We start from the raw sequence: 27,990 nt of genomic DNA, 5'->3' as shown, positions 1-27,990 counted from the left end.
TATTTCACAAGAGTAGATTTTTTTATTATTATTTCATCGTACTGAAAGAACTGTATCATGAGAAAAAAATGAAAACATTCAGGCAAACTTTTCAACAAAATAAATTTAAAATGACTGCTTTCATTTGTACATGGTACAGATAGACAGGTGTAACTAGAAAACAGTTTAATCCCTCTAGACTGAAGTTAGTGAGAGAAACACGAATAGTCCATTTTTTGTGTGTGTGCATATGCATATATGCATTAAAAAAATTTTCAAGGAGTTAAAACCCACATCATTATAAATACAAAAAGCTGATCATTAACTACTCATACACTTTATTCCTGTACTTAGTACCATTATCAATGGAGACCTAGCTGGGTCATAGTAACTGCTATGTAACTGTCAACATATTAAAATTCTTAGAAAAATGGGCAAAATGTTCTAAACTCAGAACATCCTAATTTTGCCTTTGCGGACACATCTTCCCTTCTTCAGTGACAACATTTCATGGGAGAAAAAAATTACTACATTTTGGAATAAATATTCACAGCAAACTACTAAATGGGAACATGCCTACTGCCAACTGCTCAATTGGTTACCCTGTACCACTTGCTAGTTCATGTTGTTTTATTCTTCTTTATTCATTCAGCCATTCAATCCATAATAACCTTTTCATGTTTCCTTTACTGGACTGAACATTTGGGGAGTAAGCAACCCTACAGAACAGCAGAGAGGAGGGAGATGCAACTGCACTTAACAGCTTTATTTTGGTATCTAAGAGAAGACTGAAAAGATTTTTTTTTTTTAGTATATAAATTATGCAACACAGGCCCCAATGTACTTATGAGAGCAGGGTAAATGCAACTTGGAGGAAAAGTGTCCCATACATAGTATTTTGTTGGGCAGCCCTTCTAAGAAGTTAGGATTTTATCCATGACAGCCCATGCGTTCAACTTGAGGAAACATGATTTTTTCTTTTTGTCCAAATACCATTTTCACAATAGAAGGCTAAGCTCAGAAACTGGAAGATAATAAAGTTAAAAAAACAAACCCAGAAACTAAAACCAAAAAACCAACCCCTAAAGAACAACCACCCCCCTCCAACCTAGCAGCCATTTAATTATTTGTTGAACTTAAATGATGGGAATCTCATTACCATATTCTTAAGGTTTCCCTACTCTAAACTACAAGATACAGTACTACATTCTGAAAACCAGTATAGTCAATACTTGGAAATCAAAGGAAAACAATCAGACAGCAAGGATGAGCATGGCTGTACCATTTGAGCAGAAATAAAGAAAAATAAACTTAAAACATAGTTTGAAACTTCTACTAGTTAGCCTTGCTTACATGAATTAAAAAAAAAAAGAAAAAAGTTTTCAGATTTTATACATCTTTTTTCAACCAGGTACATTTAATTGCAACCAGCAGGCACTCCACCAAAACGCAGTATTTGCAATCCCCATCTCTTTAACTGAGAGAGATTACTTTGGCTTCAGTATTGTTATATTACAATTTTCCTGCTTCAAAACATGCAGTTCATACATTTTACAGTTTTACTGCCATAGTCGATGCATTCTGGCCCAATACACTCACAGCAGGCGTTGTGAAACCATCGGTATTTGGATGCTCCCATGGACTCACAAGAGATCTTGCACTGATGTATTGACATGCAGTCATCAAAATACACCACAGTACACATGTGTTCTAAACCAAGAAGGGGAAAAATTTTGGTTTAAAAGGTCTTAAAATATTTTTAAAGGTTAGTTAAAAATTAATTAAATGTGCAGCTTTTGAATTAGGATTGCAAATCATCATGACTATGAGGCATAAAGAAAAAACAGGTGATAGTGAAAGCAGAGAGAAGAGACAGAGACCCAAGGTGCAATCTATCAACTTCAAGTTTTCAGTGTCTACAACTCAACCTGTTGTCTGCTCTGCCTCTGGATTAATTTATTTCTATAGTCACAGGCAAGAATGTTTTTGTTGGGTTTCTTTTGTGTCCCACGGTTATGAGGGATATCTTTTAAAGTGTAAGGATGGGCTACTGCCAAAATAAGAAGCAAGCATGTGTCCTCTGAAGGTAATACCTTTATCAACAAGATACCACTTTCACAGTTGCCAGCAGTTATTATATGCTATCATTAAAAAGTTCAGGTTTAGAGAAGTTATTTTAAAAAAAACCACCAAACCCCACTTAAATAAGTGTAAAGATTTCCTCCCCCCCACAACTCAACAATATTCTTAAATTACATTACATCACAGAGCTAGAGAATCCTGTTTTCCTCAACTTGAAAATGTATACTTTTTTCTTTTTTTTTTTTTTGCACCACCACCAGCTTTACTACCAAGATTAAGAAACCCCTTCTGCCTAAGAGCCGACTTTATTCTTCTAACATCCATGTAATTACTTGAAATGCCATGAAGTTTGGTGTTGCAACCTCAAACTGGAGCTGAGGCATTCACCCCAACTATAAAACAAAAACATCCTTCCCCAGTCTACTTCCAATTCTCCAAGCTGACAGATTCTACCAACTTTCTGCTGTGCTGACCGGGTGATTACACTGTAACTTTGTTCATCCTCCAAAGGACATTGATTGCATCAGATTTACCTCCAGCGTAGCTTCGCACACTTTGGGGAAAAGCGCAACTGAAAGCTGTCTCCAAACATGAATGTCTCACTTGCACACATCAGACAGATTTGAGAGTGGGAAATGTCAAGGGGCTTTCTAGCCTATTACTACTTATGGTGCATGGATCCAGGAGAAACATACTGACCTACGTTCCAATGCAGTCCAAACATAAATGGTAAATCAAGACAGTGAGTTGTTTTTTTTGAATGATTATGGAGAAAGGTGAGTAATCAAAGGACTCTCGGAGCAGTGTAGTTGTTAACCATAGCGTTTATTCAGTCTCTTGTCTGTGAGCAAGTCTTGGGAGGCTGAAGCGCACCAGAACCTCCCCTTCAAAACATTGGTGCCTCACAGATTAGCAACTTCAGTAGTATGCATATCTCATGGCAAGCTCCTAAGGTGAGGTCCAAAGGTAAGTTGAGGCCAGCAAGGGTCTCCGTCACCCTACAAACCATCAGATCTATGCAGTCAGTCTCCCCAGCACCAACAACAGATTATCTCTGTGGGCACGTGGCAAGGAACAGCACAACACAGAGGAGGGCACGATGTACCTGCCAGCTTTTCTGTGGACGTGTCCTCCACCTTGACATCTGGAAACAATGCCTACCCTTTTAAGAATTACCATTTGTCAAAACATGTATGAGGGAACCCCGACCACTGCCAAATTATTTTTCTACTACCTAAACAGCTGCAAGAGGGTCACAGGACATTCTGACAGCCCACTGAAAGCAAGAGAGAATTAACTGCCTTGTTCAGGCTCTGAACTGATGTACACTTCTTGCAGACACCATACACAGTGCAACAGGCAATAAGGATCTTGGGTAGGAAGTGCAGACCCAGAGCTGAAGCTGTTTTCTGCTCCCAGGAAAGCTGTGCTGTGAGTAAAGCTGCCGTTGTCCAAGAAGTCTTGGACTACCTGAATTACTGCTAGGAATGTCAACAAAATACACTGTGGCTGTGTAAGTCCTGTCCCATTCTTGGCACTTCTATTTCTGTGACCCTTTGTAATAAAGCCTGAGGCACAGCAACCAAAGGAAGAGTTCTCAAGAACAAAACCTCCGCCTAAAACCACCCAACAGATCTACAGCTTCAGTAAGGATACTTTATTCACAGAGGGGAGGGGAAAAGAGCACAACAGAAGTGTATGCTATAGTAGCACGAGCAAAGAGTGACCAGCCAAGTATACACCTGAAGTGCTCAACCAAAGCTGAAAAGTGGTAAGGACATGCAGCCAGCACAGACTCACGGGCAAGAATCCACCTGGGTGCCACACAGCAGCTCCATCTTGTTATGAAGAACACACAAGGACTTGACAACATTTCTTCACCAGCAACAAAAAAACCTAAGATTGCCTGGGTCCCAAGAAGGAGCATACACCCTCCATTCTCAGGAGGCCCAGGCATTCCCAAGTATCTGTCCCCCTCACTCCTCAAAGGAGGTTTTCAGTGGAAGAGTAGGGTATGAAAAAGTAGAGGTGGGTCTCCACACAGTGTTCATCACTAAGATCCAATTCAGTGCTAGTGTGCAAGCACAGGAACCTTACAGAGCCTCTCTAAGAAGTATTCATACTCTTTATACCCTCTTGCTTAATCCCAATTCACTCTGTTGATCCCTTTTTAGTAGGTTTTTTCCCTTAAGTTTGACCTTAAATGCCGTAAGGTCAGCCTTAGAGATGTCAGCTGGAGGCACACAGCCTCTGCCCCAAAACAGGCAATCCCGGCTAATCCAGAAAGATTTCTTGCTGCAAAATCGGTTTTTGAGATGCCATCTCCACCTGACTGACACAGTCTCCAGATCAGCTTGAGAAGGCAAAATGACTCATGGCTCTCTCTAGATAGTAGTGGAACAACTCTTTAAAAGAAACCAGAGTTCTCTCCAAAGGGTGGCTAGAAGTGCTCACTGCTATCATGTTGATCACTGCACTCCTACTTGCAACATGCAAAGGAAAGCCAGCAAGGTCAGGAAAGATTGTCAGGAAGGTTGTGCACACTCTGAGGTGGGTTAGCTGTTCCCAGCACTTGCAGTCTGTCTTCACACCAGAGAATGATCAGTCCTGTCTGTGTTAAGGGATGCCTGTGTTCACCTTCGTGTTAGCCTCATCTGTGACAGTACCAGTTCAGAAGTTCTGGTGAAGCCCAATTCATCAGCTGATGCCTGCTGAAACTTGAAATAAAACTCTTGTGGAAGAAGATTTCTAGGATGCAAAGATCAATGACACTGAACTACCTATGCCTGAAGTTCCTGCCTGCTGCTCAGTGGAATCCAACCAACACATGCACTATGTTGGTGGCTCAGGACACAGGCACAGCCTGTGCAAGACCAGGCTGTAACACAAAGAGCAGAGCACATGTACAGCAGCAGACGGACACAACCGGCAGCACCATCCCGAGGAAACCAAACACTGGTCCTCCTCCAGCAGCAAGACGTATAAAGCAGCTGCCGGCTCTTACTGGCACCCCTCCCAGCAGTCTCGCCTCTGCTTTTCCTCTGACAGCAGGGCTCACTGTCCAGGCTTGGTCTACCCAAAGGCTGTCCTTCCCCTTTTACTCCTCCTCATAGCCAGAGATGGCTAGTCCCAGCTGTTCCAGAGCAGCGGCATCCAGTTTTTAATGCACTGCAGAGAACCCCTATGGTAGTTCTGACCCACAGAGGCACCATCTAGCTCTTCACTACAAAGACAACTTCGCTTGGCCCTCTTTTCAAGCACCATCTCCTCAGAGCACTGAAATGCCCAGAGTGGCTCCCTCCCCATGAGGGCCCACTCAGCCTGGCATGTTCCCTCTGTGCATCATGACCTGGCTGGAGGCATGTAAGGCTTTCTTCAGCAGTAACACTGAGGTGTGCTTTTGCATGGGTGACGATATCTTCAGTGGGAAGGAGGCTGGAAGATGGCAGCACCAGGCCCATAACCCTTGCAGAATCATGACAGCAGTTGGGCCCTGTGAGACTGGAGAGACTGGTCTCCTCAACCACTCTCCCAGTACCAAAATGGGAACCAAAGCCAGACTTTAACCTTATTAAGGTGGCAGCAACAACCAAGGACATTAATTTTGACTGACTGGAGAGTGGGGAAGAAAGTTTGTTTCCACCTGCACACAAGCCAAGACTATTAGGTCCTAGAGGACCAGTCCAAAAATGCTGCAAAGGGGAGAGGACAGACTGTACATTGCAGGCCAGAGCCAGCAGTAGACCTGGCTGGTTCCCAGTAGCTCTCGTAAGCAACTGGAGGACACGCTCCATTGTATATGCTACCAAACTGCTTCTGAAGTCTCACTCACTCAGAGACTTGCCAGGTCTGAATGAGTCAGATTGGCCAGGGTGCACTTGTTTGTCACGGGACACTCCTGGTCCCCTCCTCAGCAGTGTCTGTGTGCCCATGTAGATGCTGAATTACTGAAAGCAGGAGAGTTCCTCCCATCAAGCATTAAATCCCTCTCTATAGGCTGCAGAAACAGAGTTACACGGGGGAAAAAATACATACCTACAGGCTCAGATGGGAACCCAGAGAGTATTTAAATTGTTTCACAAACCTAATTACATAGTCATCACTTGGCTCCCTCAGTGTAGATAAAAAGGATGTTACTTTGTGCAGTAACAACTCTTTCATTTGCATTTTGCCCATTTTCACGTAGTAAGGACTACAGATTACGGGTGCGGGGAGGGAGAAGGATGCAGCAGCATTTTTTTTTTCCCAGATCATGAGTTTCTCACCTTTTTTTCCCCCCAATTCATACTCAACGAAGGTTGCGTAGGAGAAACAACAATCAAGTCTAAATTCAAAATGACCAGAAGAAACGGACTCGTGTTTCTATCACGCTTTGCTATGATACTGTCTGTGCTGCAAGTGAGATCTGTATTGGTGCACTATGGAGGAATTTAGCAACCCGGAGAAGATAAAACAATTCCGTTCTTGTAAGTTAAGGGAAAAATGCCTACCTACAAGATGAAAAAAACTTTCCCAGTTAATGACAATTCCCTGTATGCCACCTTTGAAGTTAAAGGTGCTACGTAAGTTCAGTTGTCTGCTGGTCTGTTTATCAGTAGCTCTAAAAGTACTTTGAAAAGGTAATTGTCCATCCAGCAGCCATACCATTTTATGCCAATCAGAACTTATAAAAAGAAACATTAAAAATAAATAAATAAATAAAAATCTTCCTAGAGTACCTACAGAAGTAGATGCCACTCCAGTGGATTTCTACCTCTCCTCTATCTGGCTGGCACTGGAGGGGAGCGGAAGTGCAGAGCGGACGCCAACCCCCGTGTCACCAAGCAGTGTAAGTCAGAAACCCTTAACTCCAACACAGATTTTTGTTTCATCAGTTGCCAAAAGATTATCTAGTTCCCCCCCTCTCTCGCCAACATCCTGTCATCATCTGAAACAATTAAGCTTATTTAAACATCTGAACTCGCAGTTCAGAGCTCTGAGGGTATCAGCTAAAAGTATAGCAAAAATAATAAAGTATAAATGTAGCTCTAGATTAATAACCATCACAATCCTCTCTGAAGTAGTGGCTCAAATGCCAGAAACTACTGATATGAAGAACTACAGCAGCTCCAGCAGTGCATACATACTTTGGCAGCTAAAACATTAAAAGTCAATTCACAGGAGGAAAGGGAAGACACTCATTAAGATAATAACAGGGAAGTTCAAGGTCTGGCAGCTGGGCTCACAGTAGGCTGGGGTGAGAAAGGAATGCTTTATATCCCACTGCACCCCACCTCCTCCCAGATCTACAGCTGCCCTCCTGGGGCCCGTGGCTTCACGCCACTCAGGCACAAAGCTCGTGAGTTCCCGTGGCTGGTGCTGCTTTTCCTGGCACTTAGTCAGAACTGCATCGAGCGAGTCTGGCACCTTGGACCAGCTTAACAGCAATCCCTGCATGAACGCGCGCTGAAATTAAAATCAGAACTGTGCTACATGATGTGACATGGGGTATTTGTAGGCAGAGCCTTTCCAAATTTTGGGATGTATTCCAGAAGACAGCACAGAGACTACCTTACCAAAATCTACCTCTCATTAGCCCCTCTGTCTTTACAGGCAATGCAATAGGCTGCTGCCAGTACACCATGTTGGAGTGAAGCATGCAAGGAGCTACAGAAGAACCCAAAATGGAGGAGGCACAGCACTGTAACAAAAACATAAAGCATCTGTGTTCCTGCTCACAGGAATATTCTTTCAAATCCCTGAATGTCACGGCCTTGAAGACAACTGGTTAGTGACTCACCTTAAGGACGTCTGCATTTGCAAGATCTGCCCTTAAGCCTAGCAGCACGTTTGGGGAGAATGAAAGGGTAAAGAGACGGTCTTCAGCTTCTTCCACTGCAGGCTATGCTTGTATTTACTGCAACTGAGCACACACACATACACACGCACAGACCCACCCTCTCTTTCAGTGGTTCTTCTAACACATGCTAGGTTGTTAAACCACAGTGACTTGATTGTGTGACCGAACTTTGCATGGCAGAAGCCATCAGACTCCAGCAACTTCCTGGGCTCCCTCTCTGTGTCCATGCTCACAAGGCTCTTTAGCCCTTGACCTACTACCCTTCCACCTTTTGGTTACCGCTTCCCCAATGAACTCATCAAAAAAGTGTTAAAAACAATGCCACCCCACGGCTCACACAACATCCAACGCAAGAGGTACAATTCCCCAGTTGTCCTTGTTTCCACCATAATAAACATCAACTGACCAAGGCCTGCAGCCAACTTTTCTTTCCACCTTCTTCTGTTCTCAAGGGTCAAATCATCCATGTTTTTATAAGCAAACTTTAATATGACTTCTGAAAAAGCACAGCACTACAAAGTTATCTACATTGTGACCAAGAAAAGGGAGACTCCTCAACAGGCTTACATATGTAGATACTTAAAGTATAGGATGTTGAAAGTCATTTTCTACGTTTTCCAGTTCTTCACTGATCACTAAGATGGAGGAGGCATAGCCAATGATTACAAGAACAGCTCTGACATTTATTTCTGTTCTAAGTGTCTACTGAAGCCTGAAGACCAGTGGCATTTGGTAACTATTTCCAAATATAACTGTTGTTTTTGGACTGTCATGATTCCAGTGAAAGCTCTCTCAACCTAATCTCTAATACATTCTTAGTAAATGAAATTAAGGAGACTTTTGACTAAGAAAAAATTGCAGTGTTATGTATTTGTCTGTGTTGTTAAACTCAAAACTCCTCCACACCCTTGAGATGCAATTCAAATTCCAAGTTTAATCCAAAACCATCATTAGCCCATCCTGTTGGTATGGTAGTAAAGGACTGTCAGGGAACAGCCATCTGGGCTGCAGTACCTAAGTACAGTGGGATATATTCAAGATTGTTCTAAGCATAATTTTTTTTCCCCAAATATAATTTACATCTTTAAATACTGTAGTGTTTGCACACAGGGCTTTCTGTGGCTTGCCATTTAACATGGCTTTCTGCATCACCCTCATAATGGCAAGCAAGCATTTTAATAACATCAAAGACATATGAATGAGATACTTTCTGACCATCTGGTTTCCCAGTTCTGGAATTAATTTATTTTTCTAATGTGCCTTAACCAAAGGAAATGAGAAAAGTTGCCATTACGGTCCCATTTAATTAACAGCAGTCCTACTCAGAAAAGTAACTAGGTCAAAGGTTCACAATGGTATGGAAAAGCAGCGTGTCCATCAATTAGGGTATCTTTCATTGATAAGATAAAAGAACCATCACAACAGCAATATATGGGGTTACGAATATTTAAAGTGTGTGTTGGGAAGGAAGCAAAGCATTAATTACACTAATAAAACAAATCAGATGCTCTTTTTTCCCTGTTAGGCAGCAATTTCACTATGAACTGTTTATGAGATTGTTTTAAGTCTGATGTAATGATTTGCAGGGAAAAGTATTTCAGGTTTAGTGTAGAAACCAAGAAGCAGAGAGTATTTTTCTTATGCCACTGTTGTCACTACCTCAAACTTCTCATCTCCCCCCGCCCCAGCAAACAATATTCTGAAGTCTGTCCTCTAACCTAAAGGTGAGAATATCAAAAACTTGACATAAGAGAAATGAGTCCGTAAGTTGAACCCCTGCCCCCAAATTGCTTATTTTTAAGATTGTCTTGTCACACATCCCTCCTCAACATGAAGAGCGATCTTGCTAATCTTAACGCAGGTTTACTATTAATCCTGGACTTCCTACAAACCATCCTTCTAAAGAGTTCAAGTTATGTCAGCTCAGACAGAAGAAATAAACATCTACTCCAGATACAGTGTTTATGGCATGTGGCTTTCTCAAACCTCTGAAGCCATGCGTTCCAGTTGCCTACCTCTGTTGCGACACATGATTTGGGTTCAGTTTTTGGTCTGTCCTGTCTCCTAAGCTACAGGTAACTGCTTCAAAGTCAAAGAATGCACCGTGCCAGTGCACATGAAGTAATGTAAACAAACTGCCTCATGCCATAGGAAGAATTATATAGAGATAACAAACTCATATGGTTCAGCATCTCCTAAGATGATCAGACACTTTGACACCATCTTCCACTTTCCTCAATACTTTTTCCTCACTCCTTTTGTTATACCATGCTCAAAATTAGCCTGAACTTTTCACACTTTTTTATGGGAAAAGAAGCAGCGAGTACAGACAAGTACAGAATATGCACTGAGAAGGCTACTGAAAGAGACAAGAGGAAATGCTAGGTATTTAGACACTACACTCATTACCTTTGTCACTAGAGTAAGGTGCGTGGACGTTGTTGCTTGGAACAGAGATGTTCTGATGCTGTGGCTGGTTCACTGTTTCTAAAAAGGAAACGAGGTTCTCGTGGTGCGACAGTTCTTCTGCCACAGGGAAGGAAACGATATTCCAGTTCAGCTGAGTATCCCCTTCTGTCAGTGCCCGGAAAAGTGAAGGAATTGGTTCATGCAACTCCTCGACAGTGCTCTTAGATGTTGGAGGTGTGTCACTGTAATTGCGAGGATTGCACATACCTGCAGAGGAATGAAACAGTAAGTTACAGGAAACTCCCTAAACTCTTCTCCTTGAAACAGGCAGCAATATTTAGAAAATTAAAATTGCTTTTTTTTTGCTAAGCAGAAAAGAGCCCTTTTATATATATCCTACTCTTAGCTCTATAGCTGAAGTGCCACCAAATACAGCAGGATAAGCTTTCCATAACAGCAAGTTTCAGATCTTTGCAGACTTCCACAAAACACACCTGGGATTTGTGAGATTCAGGTGAAAAGAAAAACCTCACCTAAAGAGCGCTTGGCTTCCCTTTTTGTATTAGCATTAGTTTAGAATATGAAGAGTTCAATGAAAGGTTTGTTTCCCCTGGGAAAAGAGACAAAGCACAGTGTAATCGATACTAGCATAAATCTGGAATGAAAGCTTATGACTGAACGAAGATAGTATCTTGACAAGTCCTGAGGTACATGAAACTTTTGGTCACAATTCAAATATTCAATCTCAGCTGCTGCAGCAGTGCATTAGATCTTTTTAGTCATCTGCCAGAGATGCAAAGATCGCTATCAGGAGGGAGCAAGAGTCTGAATTACTTTACCTGCTTAGAGACAGCTGAGATGAACCTTGTTTTGCTACTTAGTTGGAGGGGTCACTACAGGCTAAATACTTATTTCCAGGTTACCTCCTCCTTATATTTCAACAACTTTTGTAGTATCTTTTTTGAAACCTTGTAATGTTTTTGCTCTTTGCCACTTCCTAAAAAATGTTTTTGTGATGTGCAATGCAGGTGCCAGTTTTTCATTAACCATTTAAACACTAACATTTATTACTAGCAATGAAACTGAAGGGTATCTTGATTTAATCTGAACATTGAAACAAGCAAGATTAAAAAGACAAGTTGTATCTGCATAGGTATTTAAACTCAGAAGCCATAAAACACTATTAGAAGTCACCTGGCAAGAGACAGACAAATCCCTTTTCCTCATGTACATCTGGATATCGTTTCGGGTAGTTTCACAGCCACAGTATTAGACAGCTACAGCTGCAAAGCACACCAATCCTCAAAGTATCAAAGTGACACGGGACATAAAAGTCTACCTGCCCCACACAACCAGAGAAGCATCTCCTGCCCTGCAGATACATCAGGACTCCAGCTTCAGAAATCATGTTTAACCAGAGCCTTATACAAAACCACAATCTTTTCAATCTAAGTAGATGGACTTCCATAATGAACAAAACAGAGTGAAGTTCGTCCATGACGATTAGCACGAGATCTGGCAAGTCTTAAGTAAGTCGTTAGCATTGCCAGCATTTAATAATAGGAAAAACACAAGATAGTCTGCTCCTATAAAAAGGTGAGCCAATTATTGGGTAGGAAAAAAAATAAGCTTCTCATCCAAACAACATCAGGTCACATTAAAAAGTAATTCCACTTACACAAACTTCCCACTGTGAACAGTTATTTTTCTACTCCTCTCAACTAGGTTTGTTCTTCACGGATGTTCCTAGACTCACTGCTTTAATAAAAAATTTTCTATCACTGCATTATTACCTTTTAGTATGCACTTGGAATATTCACCATACAATTGTAATAAAGGATGCCCACCTAAAATTTAATTGGGAAGATATCAAACCAGGTAAGACTTTCATACAGATACATCAAGAGATGTATACTTTAGTTGATATCATTGTATTAATGTTGTGAAATGGAAGCCTTTCTAGAGGCCCCTTCTGTCAGGCTGGATTCAGAAAATAAATTTCACTGATAAGAAGGAGACACAGGAAAAAAAATAACATCAAGATTGTTTATCAAATTATTGCAGAATGTGTACAGTTTGTGTGCATATCAATCCAGTATGAAAATATTATCTGAAGATGGTACCAAGAAACCATTGCTCATAGTTTAATGGGTAACTGCTCATTCCACAAAGCTCCTTCCCTCTTAACATTTTTTAAAAGTATTTTCATTATAATAATTACAATAGAATCATAGAATCATTTAGGTTATTATCATACAGTAGCTTTGGTTAAAGTAAAAATAATTAAGCTTAACTTAAGGGCAACTAGTAAGGAACAAACATGTCTACATCACTGCTTTGGAAGCCAATGATTTAAGACAAAATTTGATAACCAGAATTTAGAACGTAACTACGCCATTATGCTAGAGCTAGGTCTCCTGCAACTGAAAGAAACACAAATGTATTCAACTGTAACAAGCCATACAATATTCCTTTCAATTTAAGTATTTTTCCTTCTTTTGTTCCCTTTTCTTACCCATCTCTTACTACATATTGTTAGTGGAAAATCCAAATTCCCTTCCAGCATTACAGTTCTCACATGGAGATTTTAGCCATCCCATAGAGTTGTACCCAGTCCCAATCCATCTTTCTTGGATGAGAAGATGCAGAAATGGGCTATTGAAATGATGGAAGCAGACAAGCCTTTACATGAGGGACTAGAAAAGCTTAATCCACAAAGCTTAGAAAAACAGAGGAAAGAGGAACCTGTTGTTGTTCTCCCTCCTCTATCGTCTCTATCCCTGTCAGAGAAGGGAGATAAGATCCACAGAAAACACAGGATAACTGACCAGAAGTAAAATTAATGCTGGAAGTTGGTAGGTAATTCTTGACCTCAGAGCAGAAATGAGCTGAAAGACATACCAACCTAGCTGCTTTTACATTAGATGTGATCAGCTTATAAAGAGACTTAAATATCAGCTCAAGTATCAGCAAAGAACTGTCTCCAGGAAGCTGGGTATGGCATGCACTCCTGTTTCTTCATCTGAATAAGGCTACAGCAAGGATGACCCTACACTGAAGAGAAGAAGAACAGGTCCATACCATAGAACCAACAAGGTCTGAGGCACCTGCAGAACCATCAGGAGATGTTTTAGTTTACTCAGTACTGGGAAACTGAACCTAAAACCTCGTTAACCTCTCTCCTGGATAACACCATGGGGAAGAGCAGCAGAACAGTGAGTAATCTGCAGATTTAGGAAAAAAACCTGTGTGTGGACTCAGCTCTTTTCCTTCACAATCCCAAGACATAAGTTCTTCCTCTCCCTAGAGGAGATCAGCACACTAAGCCTTGCTTTCTACAGCAGATAATGCTTCTGAACTAGGGAAATATCCTACTATCTTATTCCCCACCCCTATGACTGAACATCACAACAGCACACTTTAGTATTACATTACAAAAATCAAGATGACACTGGAAGGGCAAAGGGGATGAGGAAAAAAGGAGAGACAGAGATACATATATTTCACTTTTTCATTGGGAAGAATCACACATGCACATGACCATGCCACTCCTCTACTTACTGAAAGACAGCAAAGCAAAGGTAAGCTAGCCAGAACCAAGCAAAAAGCAGAATGCCGGAAAGCATAGTCACATCATGATGAAACAGAAGAAGCAATGGACTGCACTGAAAAGGAGCATTTTGAAGCTAATCTTCGTGAATTCAGAGAAAACCCAGCCAGCCAGCGAAACTGAGAGCAGTTACAACACTCAAGACGTGTCCCCTTCACGGAAGCCCGGTGAATTTTGAATGGCAAAACAAGAGACAGAAATAGAATATATCCTCCTTAAGCAGGGGCAGCATTCACTTGCAGAGATCTGGAAACACTGAATACTACCTGTTAGCAGTAATGCTGTTCTTGTTAAGACTGTCATCTAATCCTACAGTAAGAACTTGTATGCCTCTTTCTTACCCTCCACAAAGAGCTCTTTTTGCAAATAAAAGAATGATGAAAGTGTTGGGCCATGCATGTTTACTACTAGTCCCAAGGATTCACAGGGGAACTCAAACCTAGAATTGTCCATGTGTGGTTATCTGTCAATCCACTTTACACTTAGAAACCTCCACACAGCATCCAACCCCATGAAGCAGGTGCTGCGTAGTTTCCTCAAGATAACAACTCAAAAAGGAGTTTATGTTTTAGAGACAAAATTAAGAGCCAGTTATAACGACATTAACCAAGCAAAATCTGGACTGCTGCCACCCCCCACTCCATAGAACAGATACAGCCTTCAAATGTTTGTTTCCCCACAGTAATTTATTCAGTACCCACAGAATGAGCTGTAAGATATTTAAAGCACAGATTCTGTCCTGATGTTTTACTTCTATTATAAGACCATGAACTCAGCATGTGGCAGGGGGAAGCAATTTAAAACAAGAAGAAAATCCCAAACAAATGCAAACTTACCAACACAGTCGCAGCACTCATCCCAAAGTGTGCCCAGGCACAGCATGCACTCCTTACAGCAGGAACAGTTCCCTTCCCCAGGGCGGCACTGACACAGCTCCTGAAAACAACAGAAACTCATTACACCACAGCAACCCCAGATGTAAAATGCTAACACGGCATAGCGATTCTTCCTCAAACCGCAACTCAAATTACAGCATTAAAAAAGCTTAGTACACTAATACAGTGAGTAAATGGTAAAATAGTTACAGCCAAAGAACCGATCTTAGTTTACAAAAAGATCTTTTGCAAGTTGTTTTTTTTTTAAAGGTGAGATTCTAAAGACAAATCTGAAGTCAGCATTTAAAAGAGAAAAAAATCCTATTCATGGGAAAGGTGTGTGCGCTTCTATGTATGCCTGACTCTACAAGTTCTTTGAATGTTTTTCCCATCACAACAGGAAATTCAAAGGACGTTACTTTATATATAAATAGTGTGCAAACACTGTAATTTAGTTAAAAAAGAAAGTTACTATAAGCAGTATGTGCATACTCAAGAAGATACACAATGTCTACCATCACACCTATTCATGGATTCTAAAAGGAACTTACTTGGTTAAGTCATCTGACCACAGGATTTTGTGCATCTCTGAATGCTTTCCATTTGCAATATTAGTGACCAGATTTTTTTTTTTTTCCCCAGGTCCAGCTGATTCATTTTTGCTATTATGAAAACAACCCTCTCCCTCCTTCCCCCGCAATCGACACCTTGGGATACTTCCAACATTTCTGGAGCCTCTAGAAAGTGAAATGGTACGCAAACACATTTTTCTTTAACCGTTATTAAGCTAGAAAAAAGGAAAAGGCATGGAAGCAAGAAGACAAACTTTTCTCTTCATGCTTCCTAAACCTGAAGGCGCTGGTTTAGCAGTCCTTCTGAAGACACTGCACTTGTGGACCTCAAAGCATGGAAATAGCCTATACGTATGAAGGAAATCTAAAAATAAGGCGCTGTCCTTCCTCTAGCTCAAATCTGCACTAGTAATTCCAGTTCAGCCAAAAGACTGCGGCTGCATGATGGAAATATATGGGCTTGAATTATGCCGTAGTGCAAATCGTGGACAGTCAAGAAGTCACATTTCGTTGTCCTGTCTAAGAATTTGTTTTTGATGATGTCTAACTATCACATTATGCACAACAGACCAGAAAATAAAATCCTGTTACTGGAAACACTGACCACAGGATCCTTCCCACCCCCAGCTTTACTGGAAGAGCCATCGGCAAATCTCTGCTATGCACCGGACCAGGGAAAAGATGACATCCATCCCCGCTCTTTGATCCCGTTCTCCAGAGGCAGGGGAGGAACACATCACAGCGTGGTTGGGAGACACAGATGGACAGGAGGGAAGGGCAAGAAGACGGTTTGGCATGAAATTCTCCTAACCTGGAGTTGCCACTTGAGGCTCCACCCTAGGTAACCGCAGCTGGGTCAGGGACACCACTCCTTACAGGTAGACACAAACATCACCTGCAGTGTCTTTTTGTAGCACCTTGGGAAGAAGCTGAGGAGGTAAAACTCTGCTTTTCAAGTAATTCTTTACCTGCTATTGTCAAGAAGCATCAGGTAGGGAAGAAAGGAGGCATTTTTACACCAAACATCAGGAGTGCATTTGCTAGGCAAGGCAAGGCGCAAACATCCACCCAATTATGTACGACCCCCATTCTCTCTTTATTCTGCAACACTGGCAACTGCAAATGTCCACAACCTGTTGAACTGCACAGGGATCACCCGTCTCTCGCACCAACTCATGGGGGCCCACAGAAGACCAAAGAGTGCACTTCCAAGGATGAGGCCAGAGCGAGGTCCAGCTGGGGACAAGGCTTAAGAATACAGCAAATGAAGCTGCAGGGCTCCCAGTTCTGGACCAAAACTCAACAAACCCCCAAACCTGCTGCAGACGTGCTACAATGTATTAATGCGGTATAAATACATTGATCTGTTATTTTTCCATTCACTTCATCCCAGACCACAAATCTTCTCGAAGCCAGCAAAGAAAGAAAATTCACAAACTACTGCGTGTTCTACGTAATGCTGAGAAATGCTGTTGCCTGCACAGTTTAAGGTGAACTGTTTGCCCTGCTGAGTGATTGAGCGTGAACTCCTGCTTCACATGCATTTTTGCAATATGAAGCCTTAGTAAGTCTTGAATTTTTATTTACAGAGTGGAAAACTACCAAGATTTTTTACTTTTTAATCGTCAAAGTTTATTAATGTCACCTCTTACTATGCTGTTTCCAAGTCAAAGATGAAAAACAGGCTCATTAATAAAATATACAATTTTTTTCCACAAGAGGAGATGCCACAAACTTAGAAAGATGACTTATGTGAATGAATGACGTATTTCTAAAATATTTATCTTACCGTTTGATAAACAGATTGTGTCAGCCTTGAGAATAAAAAGCCTGAATAAAACAACTTTAAAAACAACCATGAGTAAAGTACTGTTACCTTGGCCAGAGAACAGTATTAATACATATTAGCATTAAAAATATCCTATATATTTGTTCTTCAACAGTAAAACTGGGCAAACAACTTCAAACTTATTAAAGACATTGCAACAAACCAGTACATGGGAGGAGGCAATTCTCCATAAACTATTAAATGTAATGTATGAATCAAAGCCAGAAAATTCACTAAATTTAAGTTGCTGCAGTGAACCTAAGAGAAGAGTATTCTCACTGAATTAAGTGTAACCTTTAATTTGCAATGTAATAAAAAAACCTCTGCTTAGCTTCGATATGTGTAAGCACTAGCTTGGATAGCATCACTATACCAGTATTTTAACAACTTTAGTTTTACAGAAGGGCTTATGAGCAGTGTAATTTTTTAAATTTATGTTCTATTTACCTTTTTTTTGGAGGGGGAGGAAGGAAGAGAGCAACCTAAATAGTCTTCTGCACAGCTCTCCAGCTCCCCCCTTTTCAGAGTTCAGCTGTCTCTTCAGGGCAATTAACTGTATGTTTTTCCATATATGTGTTTGCACGTACATGGTTTCCTTAACCACTCTTGAGTCCTGCCTGACTCATCCACACTGGATACTTGTACAGGATACATCTTTTTAAAAGAATGCTTACATGAGACGTGGGTGAAGCGAGGCAGAATGAGAAACGTTCCTTGTTGATAGCTGGGGGTGGTGAGGCGTCAGTGGAAGAAAATATTACTCATAAGTCAATTTGGCAACTTCCCAAGCTGAACTACTGAAGGTGCATTGGAGAATGTATTTTGCTAGGCAAGAAATAAGCCGCTCAGTCTAAAAATACAGCATTAAATAGGAAGCAGGCATGTTCGTACAATAAAGATACTTCTGCTCCAGAGAGCAAATAAAGATTTTTACAAGGTATTTAACATCTGCATTTTTTCAAAGCCTTCTTGAAACGACAGAGACTATTTTCTCAGTGCAGTGAGAAACAGGACCTGAAGGCATTGGCAACATCTTTGCAAATGGGAAGGGAGGGTGAAAGAAAGAGAGCTAATGTTTTTTCCTAGAACAGTTTAATAACAGAAAATCTCCTGGAAGCAAACCACCCAGAACTGTTTTTTTAACCCAACTGTATTACATACTACAGCTACCCCATACACACTAAAAGTAATTTTTAGATACCTAAGCCCTGATGTTAAGGAGTGGTGTTTATTTCATAACACAGGGCTAAAAAGTCTTGGAAATCCTTTCAAGCTGACAAGTTTGTACACAAGATTAACAGGACTTGAAGACAAAGGTGAAGGGAGATTTTAATCGGAACGATAACGCACCAGCCAAGGTGACTGCAGGCATGTAGCGTTCAGGAGTGAAAACTCTGTATACTCCGGAAAACAACTCCTCTTTAGAAAGATCTGAAATCCATGCCTGAACTATAGCACCATTTGTTTCCTACATACAGCAGTAGTTTAAAGAGCTGTTGCAGATGAGACAGCAAAACTCTGCTTCCAGCACAACACGGATGTACCACCCAAGCCTGACTACTGCAGGTAGCTCTGCAACGCAAAAGCCAGCCTGGGACTTGCCTCAAACCCGTTTGCTACAAACGATTGTGGGAACATGCCATCCTAGAGGTTTCTGCTTTCAAGGATTTCCTCCATGTTGCAAAGACACAATATACGCCTCCACTCCACCCAGCAAGCGTAACTGGCCTTCTCATCTCCTCCACACATGGAAACATCAAAACAACCCATGCGTCCAGGTCAACAACAGATGTGCTAGAATAAATACTGCAATACGCATGTCACGTGCAACCAGCGCTCGGTGGCCTACCTGAAAAGCAAGGTAACAGTCAGTTATTGACTTCAATGCCACAATCCCAGAGACATGGGAAGGTGCTACATCCAAAGCCTTCAAGGGAATTAATTTTGTGGTCCCACTCTGCCGACACTCCCAAGTCTTAGCCACAACTCCTTCAATGACTACAGGAAGCCACAAAGTTTTTTTGTGAAGGCTAAGCTTATGTGGAGAGATGCCTGAAGCTATTTTCTTATAGGTCTTTGCCTACAGAAAAAGAAGTAGACTACAGAGCATCAAGGAAGCTAGAGCCTCAAGATGTAAAAAGAGAGCTGAATGCAGGCGAGTTGTTGATCTCATGCTCTGTTCTGGATCTAACAAAATAAATATTTATGTAGAGACCACCCTTAAGCAGAGCAGCTCCTAAGGAGCAGCAATAATCACTGTACTGACTTCTAGCCATGCTGGCAAAAATATTTATGTTAACTGTATGCTTTTTGAGAGAGTAGGTCTTTTGTTTCATTATGTCTCTACAACAGGCAGCCTCACTTTCTGCACGCAGATGCAGATGACAAACATTCACATTCTGTTTGCTCCCCCAGTTGTCTCCGAGTGACATTATCTTGGTTTCAAGCCACAGATCTTGACAAACTAGAACAGTTATAAAAATAGGTTAGGGAAAAATGTCATGCGATAGTCAAGCAAACTCACTCAACACAGTAATTTATTTTTAAGTTCAGATTTCTCCAGAAGGAAGAGTTTAGAGGGGGAAAAAAAATACAGGGATATACTCTACTTGTATACCTACCCAAGAAGTAACATGCACTTCACATAGCATGCAGTGCTTCTGCCACAACAGTGCTGAAGATTAAAAAAAAAAAGGAAAAAAAAAAGCCAAGAAAGATGACAATTGCTTTAAGTCAAAGCTTTAGGATCTTCATATCCACAATCAGACTAGTCTGACCTGATCTGTTCTTTTATAAAGAATGAACACTGACTGGTATGTCAGGCCTGTTTGCAGGAAGAGAGCAGCCAGATGGTGAAAATGAACAGCAGCATTCTGCCATAATTGTACACAATTCACACATGGCCTGGGTTACTTTAGGGTCTCGCAGAATTGCATATGATTTCAGTTTTAAGGAAGTGCTTTAAAAACAGATTTCACATCACCTGTACAAAGTAAAGAGAGAACACACCTACAACAAGTAAAGCAGTACAGGGGTCTCTTTGCATGCACAGGGCTCTGTCGCTACAGAGATGTCAACATAATCCACGTAAAGCACAGTCGTGTGAGCCACCTCCATGCAGCACCGAACCTCGGCCGTCTTATTCCCAGCCGAGGCAGGACTCCAGTAGCATCAGCTCCACTTCTCCTGGGCTGTACTCTATTCAGACCAGCTCATAAAATTAAAGTTTAAATGCTGGGTGTCTCAAGCTTGACTCTGATAAAAGGAAGTGGGAAGGAGATGTCTGTACTTTTATGGGTAGTGGACTCCCTTAGCGGCAGAGGAAGAGGAGACAATAAACCTTGCCTGGTTTTCCCTTCATCCCCATTCATCCAGAGCAACTGCTTTCTCCCGAATATGTGTCAACATATCTGTACCACTGTGCTTGCTATTTAAGTGCCTCGTACATCCAGTGCCACAACTGGCATCTTACTTTTTAAAGGTTTCAAGCCTTTTTAAAGGTTTCAAGAGGTTATATGAAAAAATGCAAAAGAAGGAACTTGTAAGCACATCAGTTTGCCACAGTGCACAATGCCCAATGTACCAGCAAAACCACTGACGTCTTTGAAAATGTGAAAGTCAAAAGGCTCTTGCTTGCTCCTGTATTTAACAATTCTACAGACCGTGGCTGAGTTAGAAGCAACAGTGATTTTTTTTTTTTTTTCTTAAAAAAGCAACAGCAGTACAGAAGCCAGAAAGGAGACAGTTCAGCCTTACAGTCAGTCTTCATTCCACAGGATGGACTCGTAAATCTGGCAAGTATTTTTATTTGTAAACCAGGCAAATTTTATACAAAAGTCAATGGAATGAAGGAAACATGGAAATGCTTCATGCCACTTCTGCATCGCTCTCCAGACTGTGATTATACATTTACAGCAAACATACTAGCACGTTACTGGCATATGATATTTGTGCTCTCTGCTTTTGCATTTGCAATCTATAAAGAGGCAGTAAGAAATAGTTTCTTTTAAAGAAGCTGCAACTCACCCCACAATTGAATGCATCCAGAGGAGGACAACAAAGCTGGTGAAAGAGCTGGAAGGAATTCCTTATGAGGAGCAGCTGAGGACTCTGGGTTTGTCTAGTTTTGGAGAAAAGGAGGCTGAGGGGCAACCTCATTGCTCTCTACAGCTTCCTGAGGAGGGGACATGGAGAGGGAGGTGCTGATCTCTTCTCCCTGGGATCCAGTGATAGGACACATGGGAATGGTTCAAAGCTGCGCCATGGGAGGTTTAGACTGGACATCAGGAAGCATTTCGTTACCGAGAGGGTGGCCAAACACTGGAACAGGCTTCCTAGAGAGGTGGTCGATGCCCCAAGCCTGTCAGTGTTTAAGAGGCATTTGGACAATGCACTTAACAACATGCTTTAACTTTTGGTCAGCCCTGAATTGGTCAGGCAGTTGGACTAGATGATCGTTGTAGGTCCCTTCCAGTCTAGTCTATTCTATTCTGACCACATGATGGCTCCTTTTTTTTCCAGTATGAAGTCAAAAAGCGTGCTCAATACACCATTAGTAAATAAAGACTTGGTAGATACCAGAACCGCTTGCAATTCTGCTACAAAAGGCACTTTGTTCTGCTGCACTCCATGCCTCAACTCCTGCTATAAGAAGAGCAACCTGGTCTCAAGTCTGTTTCTTTCACTGTGTGAACATTACACACAGTGAGTCAAAAGCAGCAGCTGGATTTGAGTTTAACATCCATTGCCTACAAGTTCAACCTGCAAGTGTTCTGTTTGGGATTTTCTGGGTTTGATTGTTTTTGTTGTTTTTTTTAAGGTAGACCAGCATGCTTTCAGAGCTTGCTCATTACCATTAATAGCCACAGGTCCCTCCTGCGCAAAAAGCTTTTCCCAGGTGCACCTCAGGACTTGAAGACAAGTTAGGTCTCTACTCATGTTAGTTCTCTCATGTGAGTTTTTAGGCATCTTTTCATCAACTGTACAAACCTGGTGTTACGGAGAGCATCAGGCTGACTACTGACCCTCCACCTGGGCCAGGAGAGTTAAGAAAATGGACAGATTGCAAGTTAAGGGGAAGAGATAAGGGGAACATCTCAGACAGATATGGGAACATTGTAAGCACATTTGAACTGCTGGTATTGCAGATACCTTTAAAAAAACCCATTTGTTGCCCACAGAAACCTTTCTAATAAAATGTCTGTTTTAAATTGCTGCTTGTTGATAACATCACTAACAAAGAAGAAAGAGACTGAAAACTAACAGCGTGACTCGTAGTGGCTTCTAACAGTAACCCAGCAAACATAATCCTCAACTTGAAAATGTTTCCATTAAAAAAAGAAACATGCCCATATACACATGCACTTAATATTATCTATGAAGTGGTTGTTAATCTGCATTTATATGTGCAGGAGACCAAATTAACTTCTTTAAAAAGACACTATTTAACAAAAAATACCTGTTATCTGTATCACTGGATCTTTTCAAGACACAGCTTCAAAACTGTTTCTTAAACGCTTAAGAGCAAACAAAGGAAACACGAGTTGTACCTGTATCAGGCATTTACTGACATCGCTAGCACAGAGAGCCTTATTGCAGCCTGTTGATGACTGGATCCACAGCAGGAACAGAAGGACAGTGACTGTGGGCGCTGTGACGTACTGTGACCTCATGTTTCCTGCAGGTGAGCAATTTTCACATGTACTTCAACCAGCACTGAAATAAAAACAATAAAAACCAGCAACTGAAAAGGCTATTGGAACACAAGTTAAATGCTACTGCCCCTCCCCCTTGCAACTCCTTCAATAAAGATTAATTTTTTTTTTTGGGGGGGGGGGGGGGAAGGCCAAATTGGAGTGTTTAACAACAAACCCAACCCCTCCTTCCCCAGTTATCTGCTTTCTGCTATTGCACCTTTGGATTAAAACTGCAATAAAGTGAACAATCTCGAGTTTGCAATATCAAATATGATACCCTATAAGCAGTGATGATAAAAAAATGCCTCAGAAGAGGAAACCAACCAATAAAGACCTAATTCTGTAAATGCATAAAGCAGACAGATAGGTTTCATGCAGTATCTCCTCAGGCTAAAGGTAGACATAGGTGTCTAGGACCAAAGCTATACAGCAACCTTTTACAGCTTGGAAGGTAAGTTGTCGTGTCACCTTTAATGTAGACAGACAGTTGTTTTCATACTGACAGTTAGATGTCACATAGGCTTTCAATTAAATCACAAAGTTGTTAACTTCTTTTCTTAAAAATACAGACACCAAAATTAAAAATAAAAAGTACTGGAAACTTTGAACCACATTGCTTTCAAGAGCCGTGCAAGCGACTGAAGTCAACCCGAGATGAGCATCTGCTACTTCAAGGACAGAACTGCGTTTGTTCAAAGCATTCCACCTTTCTCCCGTTGTGACAACCCAGCGTCTCAGCTGGTGGTATTTGTTACCAATACAGCATGATTAGCGGTGTGCCAGCGAGTTCTTACTTGTGCTTAGCATGTGAACCCAGTCAAAAGAGGACCCTATTGCACTAGGCACCGTACCAATATATAATAAAAGGCAGCCCAAGTTTGGGCAAGCTGACAGTGAGCCTGTATTGTTCTCGTAAGAGGGGAAAAAATGTTAATGGGGCACCGGATTTCTTTCTTTTGGTATCTAGAAATGTTCTTCTGCTTTATGAACTAAAAATCCCAACGCTCCCAACGAGCAATATCCAAACGCAACAAAGTAGAAAAACAAGCCAACGTGTAAATAAGGCACAATCTGGACACTTAAAAGCCTGCGTCAGATTAGTCTTTCTTACAACGGTTATTAAACGCTTCTGAGTCTCCCCGCGTTGGGCGCACCGCCATCTGTACCCATGCAGGGTTGTGAGGGACCCTCCCCGCAACACCCGGGGGCACGCATGGCGAACACGGGAGCTTTCCCCTCAGAAGGGGGTCACCGCTTCCTCTCCCTGCTAACCCGCTGCCAAGAAAGTTTCCCTGAAACTAGAGGCGCTCCAGACCCAAACCCACCGGGTGCTGCACTCCCGCGGGCCAGGCGCAGGAGCCAAGGCAAGCACGATGCTTGGCGGGATGAGCCGTCCAGGCGTGTTTTAACACCGCACCGCGTCCTTTCGACAACGGGCCGTGCTCGGCTGCTGTGTAAAAGCCTCCCGAGAAGCGGAGCCGGAGCGATGCCCGCTCCACGAGCGCCCTGCTCGGATGCGCCCCGGGCTGACCGCGTCCGTACCCCTTCCCCAGGCTCCCCCCCGCCGCTGTGTTCTCCTTTCACCTCCCGCTGCTTCCCGAGACTTTTATCCGGCATCTCCCCCGTCCCCCCGGAGCACGACTCCCGCCCGCCGCCCCTCCGCTGCTGCAGCCCGCCCCGGCGGCACCGGCTTCCCCCAGCCCCGGCTCAGCACCGCTTTCCCGCACCGGCGGGCTCACACCCGCGGCGGAAAAGACCCAAAAACCCCCTCCGGCCGACCAACCCGCGCTCGGCTCCCCCTCCCCGCCGAGGCCCCCCGCCGCCTCCCGGGAGGCCCAGGCCCCAAAGATGGCACTGCCAGGGGCCCGGGAGGCCGGTGACAGGGAGCGCACCCCCCTGCCGAAGCGGCCCGGGGCAGGCGGGGGCCCGCACGGGGAGCGCCGCCGAAAGCCGCCCCTCCCGGCGGCGGGGGCCCCGGCCTCCTCCTCCTCCTCCTCCTCCTCCTCCGGCAGGCAGGCAGGCAGGCAGGCAGCGGGGCGGCTGCGCCGAGCCGCACCGAAACTTTCCTTCCACAAAGAAGCAGCCGCGGCCCCGCCGCCGCCTCCTCCCCGGCCACCAGCTCCATCCCGCCGGCGCCGCCGCCCGCACCTCTCCCTCCGCGCCCTCCCGCTCCGCCAGCGGCTGGCTCACCGGACGGCGCCGCGGGCCGGGCACCCCCCGCTCCGCCGGCGGCTCTCGCTGCTCCGGAGGCGGCGGCAGCAGCAACGGCGCGCCTCGGCCCGCTGCTCCCCCCTCGGCCGCAGGCAGCGCGGAGGCGGCGGCGCGGCCTCGCATCGCCCCGCCTCGGGGCACCGTCAGGCGCCAGGACCCTCCCCCCGCCGCCGGCAGCGCGCCCCGGGACCCTCCGCCCCGGCGGGCGGCAGCTGCGCGGGGCGGGGCGGGAGCGGGCGGCTGGGAGCTTCGTGCTCGACCGTGCCTAGCGGGACGGGCGCGGAGGGGCGAGGCGGAGCAGCCTGCCTCTGGAGGGGCGAGGGCGGCGGCGGCGGGAGGGCGCCTCTTCCGGGGTGAACGGCTGAACGTCCCCCTTCCCGCCCGAGTGCCAGCAGGGCAGGACGCGGGGGTTCTGTGGGGGGAAAAGTCAGCCCGGGGGAGCTGGGACGGCAGGAGCGGGGCGCAGGGGCGTCGCTGCGGGGAGGGCGCCTGGGGCAGCACCCCCGCTCCGGAGAACAGGCGTGAGGAAGAAGAAAGGGAACCGGGGGGAACCGCCGGCAGAAGCAGCCGGCTTTGCCGCTAGAGGCAGCCTGCTGAAGCGCGGAAGGGGGACGCCAGCCTTGCGAGGAGTCCGCAGCCGCCGTCCCGAGAAAGACGCCGGCGGCGGAGGGGCTGCGCCCCGCCGAGCAGGGGGCGCGGAAAGCCGCGCAGCCGCCGCCAGCCCGGGGGAGGGCAGGGGCCGCCTTTGATGAGGAAGGGACCCCGGGCTTTGGGACCGCCTCGCTCGGGATCTCGAAAACACTGCTGTGTGGGTGGCTTGTCCTCCTACCTACCAAGCTGCAAGGGACCAAGGGACCAAGTTTGGTCCCTAGAAGACAAGCCCAGGAGGAACCTGGCGAGGTACCCAGAAAGCCGGAGTAGCCCTCGGGCTTCCCAGGAGACAGCTAGACCCTCGCGAGGGAAATATGGCCATCGCCCCAACGAGTCATTACTGTATTTACTCTCATCCCTCCTCCCCTCCCAACGCACACCACTTTGTTGAGGGAAATCCACAGCAGCGTGTCTTTAAACAACACACTGGGTATCACCCCCCAGAGGAAACTTGGAAAAAAAAAAATACACAACTGAAACAAACCGTGGATTCAAATCGGAGAAGCCAGGAGATCTTTGTCTAAGGGGCTGAAACATCTGGACAGTCCCCTTCCTTTACGCAACTAAATCTTTACTATGTTACAGTTGAAAAAAACCAAAAACCTGTTTCACAGATCCAGATAATAGGAAATCATCTTTCCTTGTAAAGAAAAAACAGGCTAACCCTAAGAAACATGTCTTCAGATCTCTTTATAAGATAGCCAAAATACTTTTAAATTATCACAAAAATGTTTCTGCTGATACTTCCAGAGGATGAAGTGTTCGTTTTACAGTAAACATACTGGAACGACCCCTGCCACCCACGGGGCTGTTCCTGCTGCGATGTGGGGCGCAGAACTGCCATGGCACCCCAGCGCCGTCCTGGGCCCTGGTGTGTGTTACGGCAGTTGCCCCAGTAGACTCCCGTGCCCTCGCTCACTCTGAGCACGCACTGAGGTACCATGGCACAGCTGCATGCAGTTCCAGCTATAAATCCCCCTGGTTGTCTCCTCCATACCAAGTATTTTTGGCACCCGCTCCGTGCATAACACGGCCAACACTCCTGCAAATCGGTTTATCTTTTCTGTTCTTTACGAAATGCTCTTAATTATTCATATCCCATGCTTCAAAAAGTCTGTATTAGGATCTACCAATTCCAGATATGTTACTTTTTATTACTCTAAGTATCTGATGGAAGTAAACTAGTACCCACTTACTAGCTATTAACACCTTCACAGAATCACTAAGGTTGGAAAAGACCTGTAAGATCATCAAGTCCAACCATCAACCAACAAACACCACCATGCCCATTAACCCATGTCCCACAATGCCTCATCCACACGTTCCTTGAACACCTCCAGGGATGGTGACTCCACCACTTCCCTGGGCAGCTTATTCCAGTGTTTCACCACTCTCTCAGTAAAGACATTTTTCCTAATATCCAGACTGAACTTCCCCTGGCACAACTTGAGGCCATTTCCTCTTATACTGTCACTCGTCACTTGGGAGAAGAGACCAACACCCACCTCTCTGCAACCCCCTTTCAGGTAGTTGTAGAGAGCGATGAGGTCTCTCCTCAGCCTCCTCTTCCCCAGGCTGAACAACCCCAGTTCCCTCAGCCACTCCTCTTAAGACTTGTGCTTCAGACCCCTCCAGACCTTGCAGCTGTATCCATTTTTTTCCTTGTCTTTTTAAGGAGATAATACAGATTTCTGTACTATTTTCAAGTTTTACAGCTACTTTTAGAAGAATATCACATTTGCATTTTCCTCAGTACATCTTCAATTCTGAGTGATGTCAGGAAGATATTCCTATATAAAAGCAGGAACAACTTCTCTTTCCACAGGTACCTAACAAATCAAAAGTGGGAAAAAATGTTACAGGGCAGGAACTACATATTGATTGATTTCACTATGCTTGAGTTACTATCACTTTATTCCTGATGGAAACTAGCAGTGATGTGCACATGGGAAGGAGCCTACTGTCCATAGTCTCTTGTTCAATGCCCATTTGCTCTCCATCACAAGAAAGGTACCCTGACTATTCATACAAGCAGAAGGAATAAGTACTCTGTAGTAGTTCACCTCGTAATCAAAAATCAGTTCAAACCAAGTACTTTAAATCTTTCTGGGTAACCAGGTCTCTTGCCTAAGCCCCATTTCTTTCAGAAATAATTTCACAGACATCAGATCCCAAGCATTTCTGAATAATTTATGGACTAGAGAGTAACAAATCTTTTTCATGAATATCTGTAACCTC

General features: G+C 43.9%; 1 protein-coding gene across 2 annotated transcripts; it reads right to left on the bottom strand.

Annotated features, from left to right (window-relative positions):
• Positions 1–3: 3 nt before the first annotated feature.
• Positions 4–25,110, bottom strand: TWSG1 (twisted gastrulation BMP signaling modulator 1). 2 transcript variants are annotated; one of them, XM_059815353.1, is made up of 5 exons: positions 25,081–25,110; positions 22,744–22,909; positions 14,756–14,855; positions 10,310–10,576; positions 4–1,689 (listed from the first exon to the last, which is right to left on the bottom strand). In XM_059815353.1, exons 2-5 carry the CDS (start codon positions 22,864–22,866, stop codon positions 1,508–1,510), a joined length of 672 nt encoding a protein of 223 aa, XP_059671336.1. In that variant the 5' UTR covers positions 22,867–22,909; positions 25,081–25,110; the 3' UTR covers positions 4–1,507. The 2 variants fall into 2 exon arrangements, with proteins under 2 accessions (XP_059671336.1, XP_059671338.1); XM_059815355.1 differs by having other exon boundaries at positions 22,744–22,871; positions 25,081–25,093.
• Between the last annotated feature and the right edge of the window lie 2,880 nt (positions 25,111–27,990).

Source organism: Gavia stellata, chromosome 3 (genome assembly GCF_030936135.1).
Source record: "Gavia stellata isolate bGavSte3 chromosome 3, bGavSte3.hap2, whole genome shotgun sequence".
Taxonomy (NCBI): domain Eukaryota; kingdom Metazoa; phylum Chordata; class Aves; order Gaviiformes; family Gaviidae; genus Gavia; species Gavia stellata.
The sequence above is the reverse complement of the archived record's forward strand: the minus strand, read 5'-3'. Positions and strand labels throughout refer to the sequence as shown.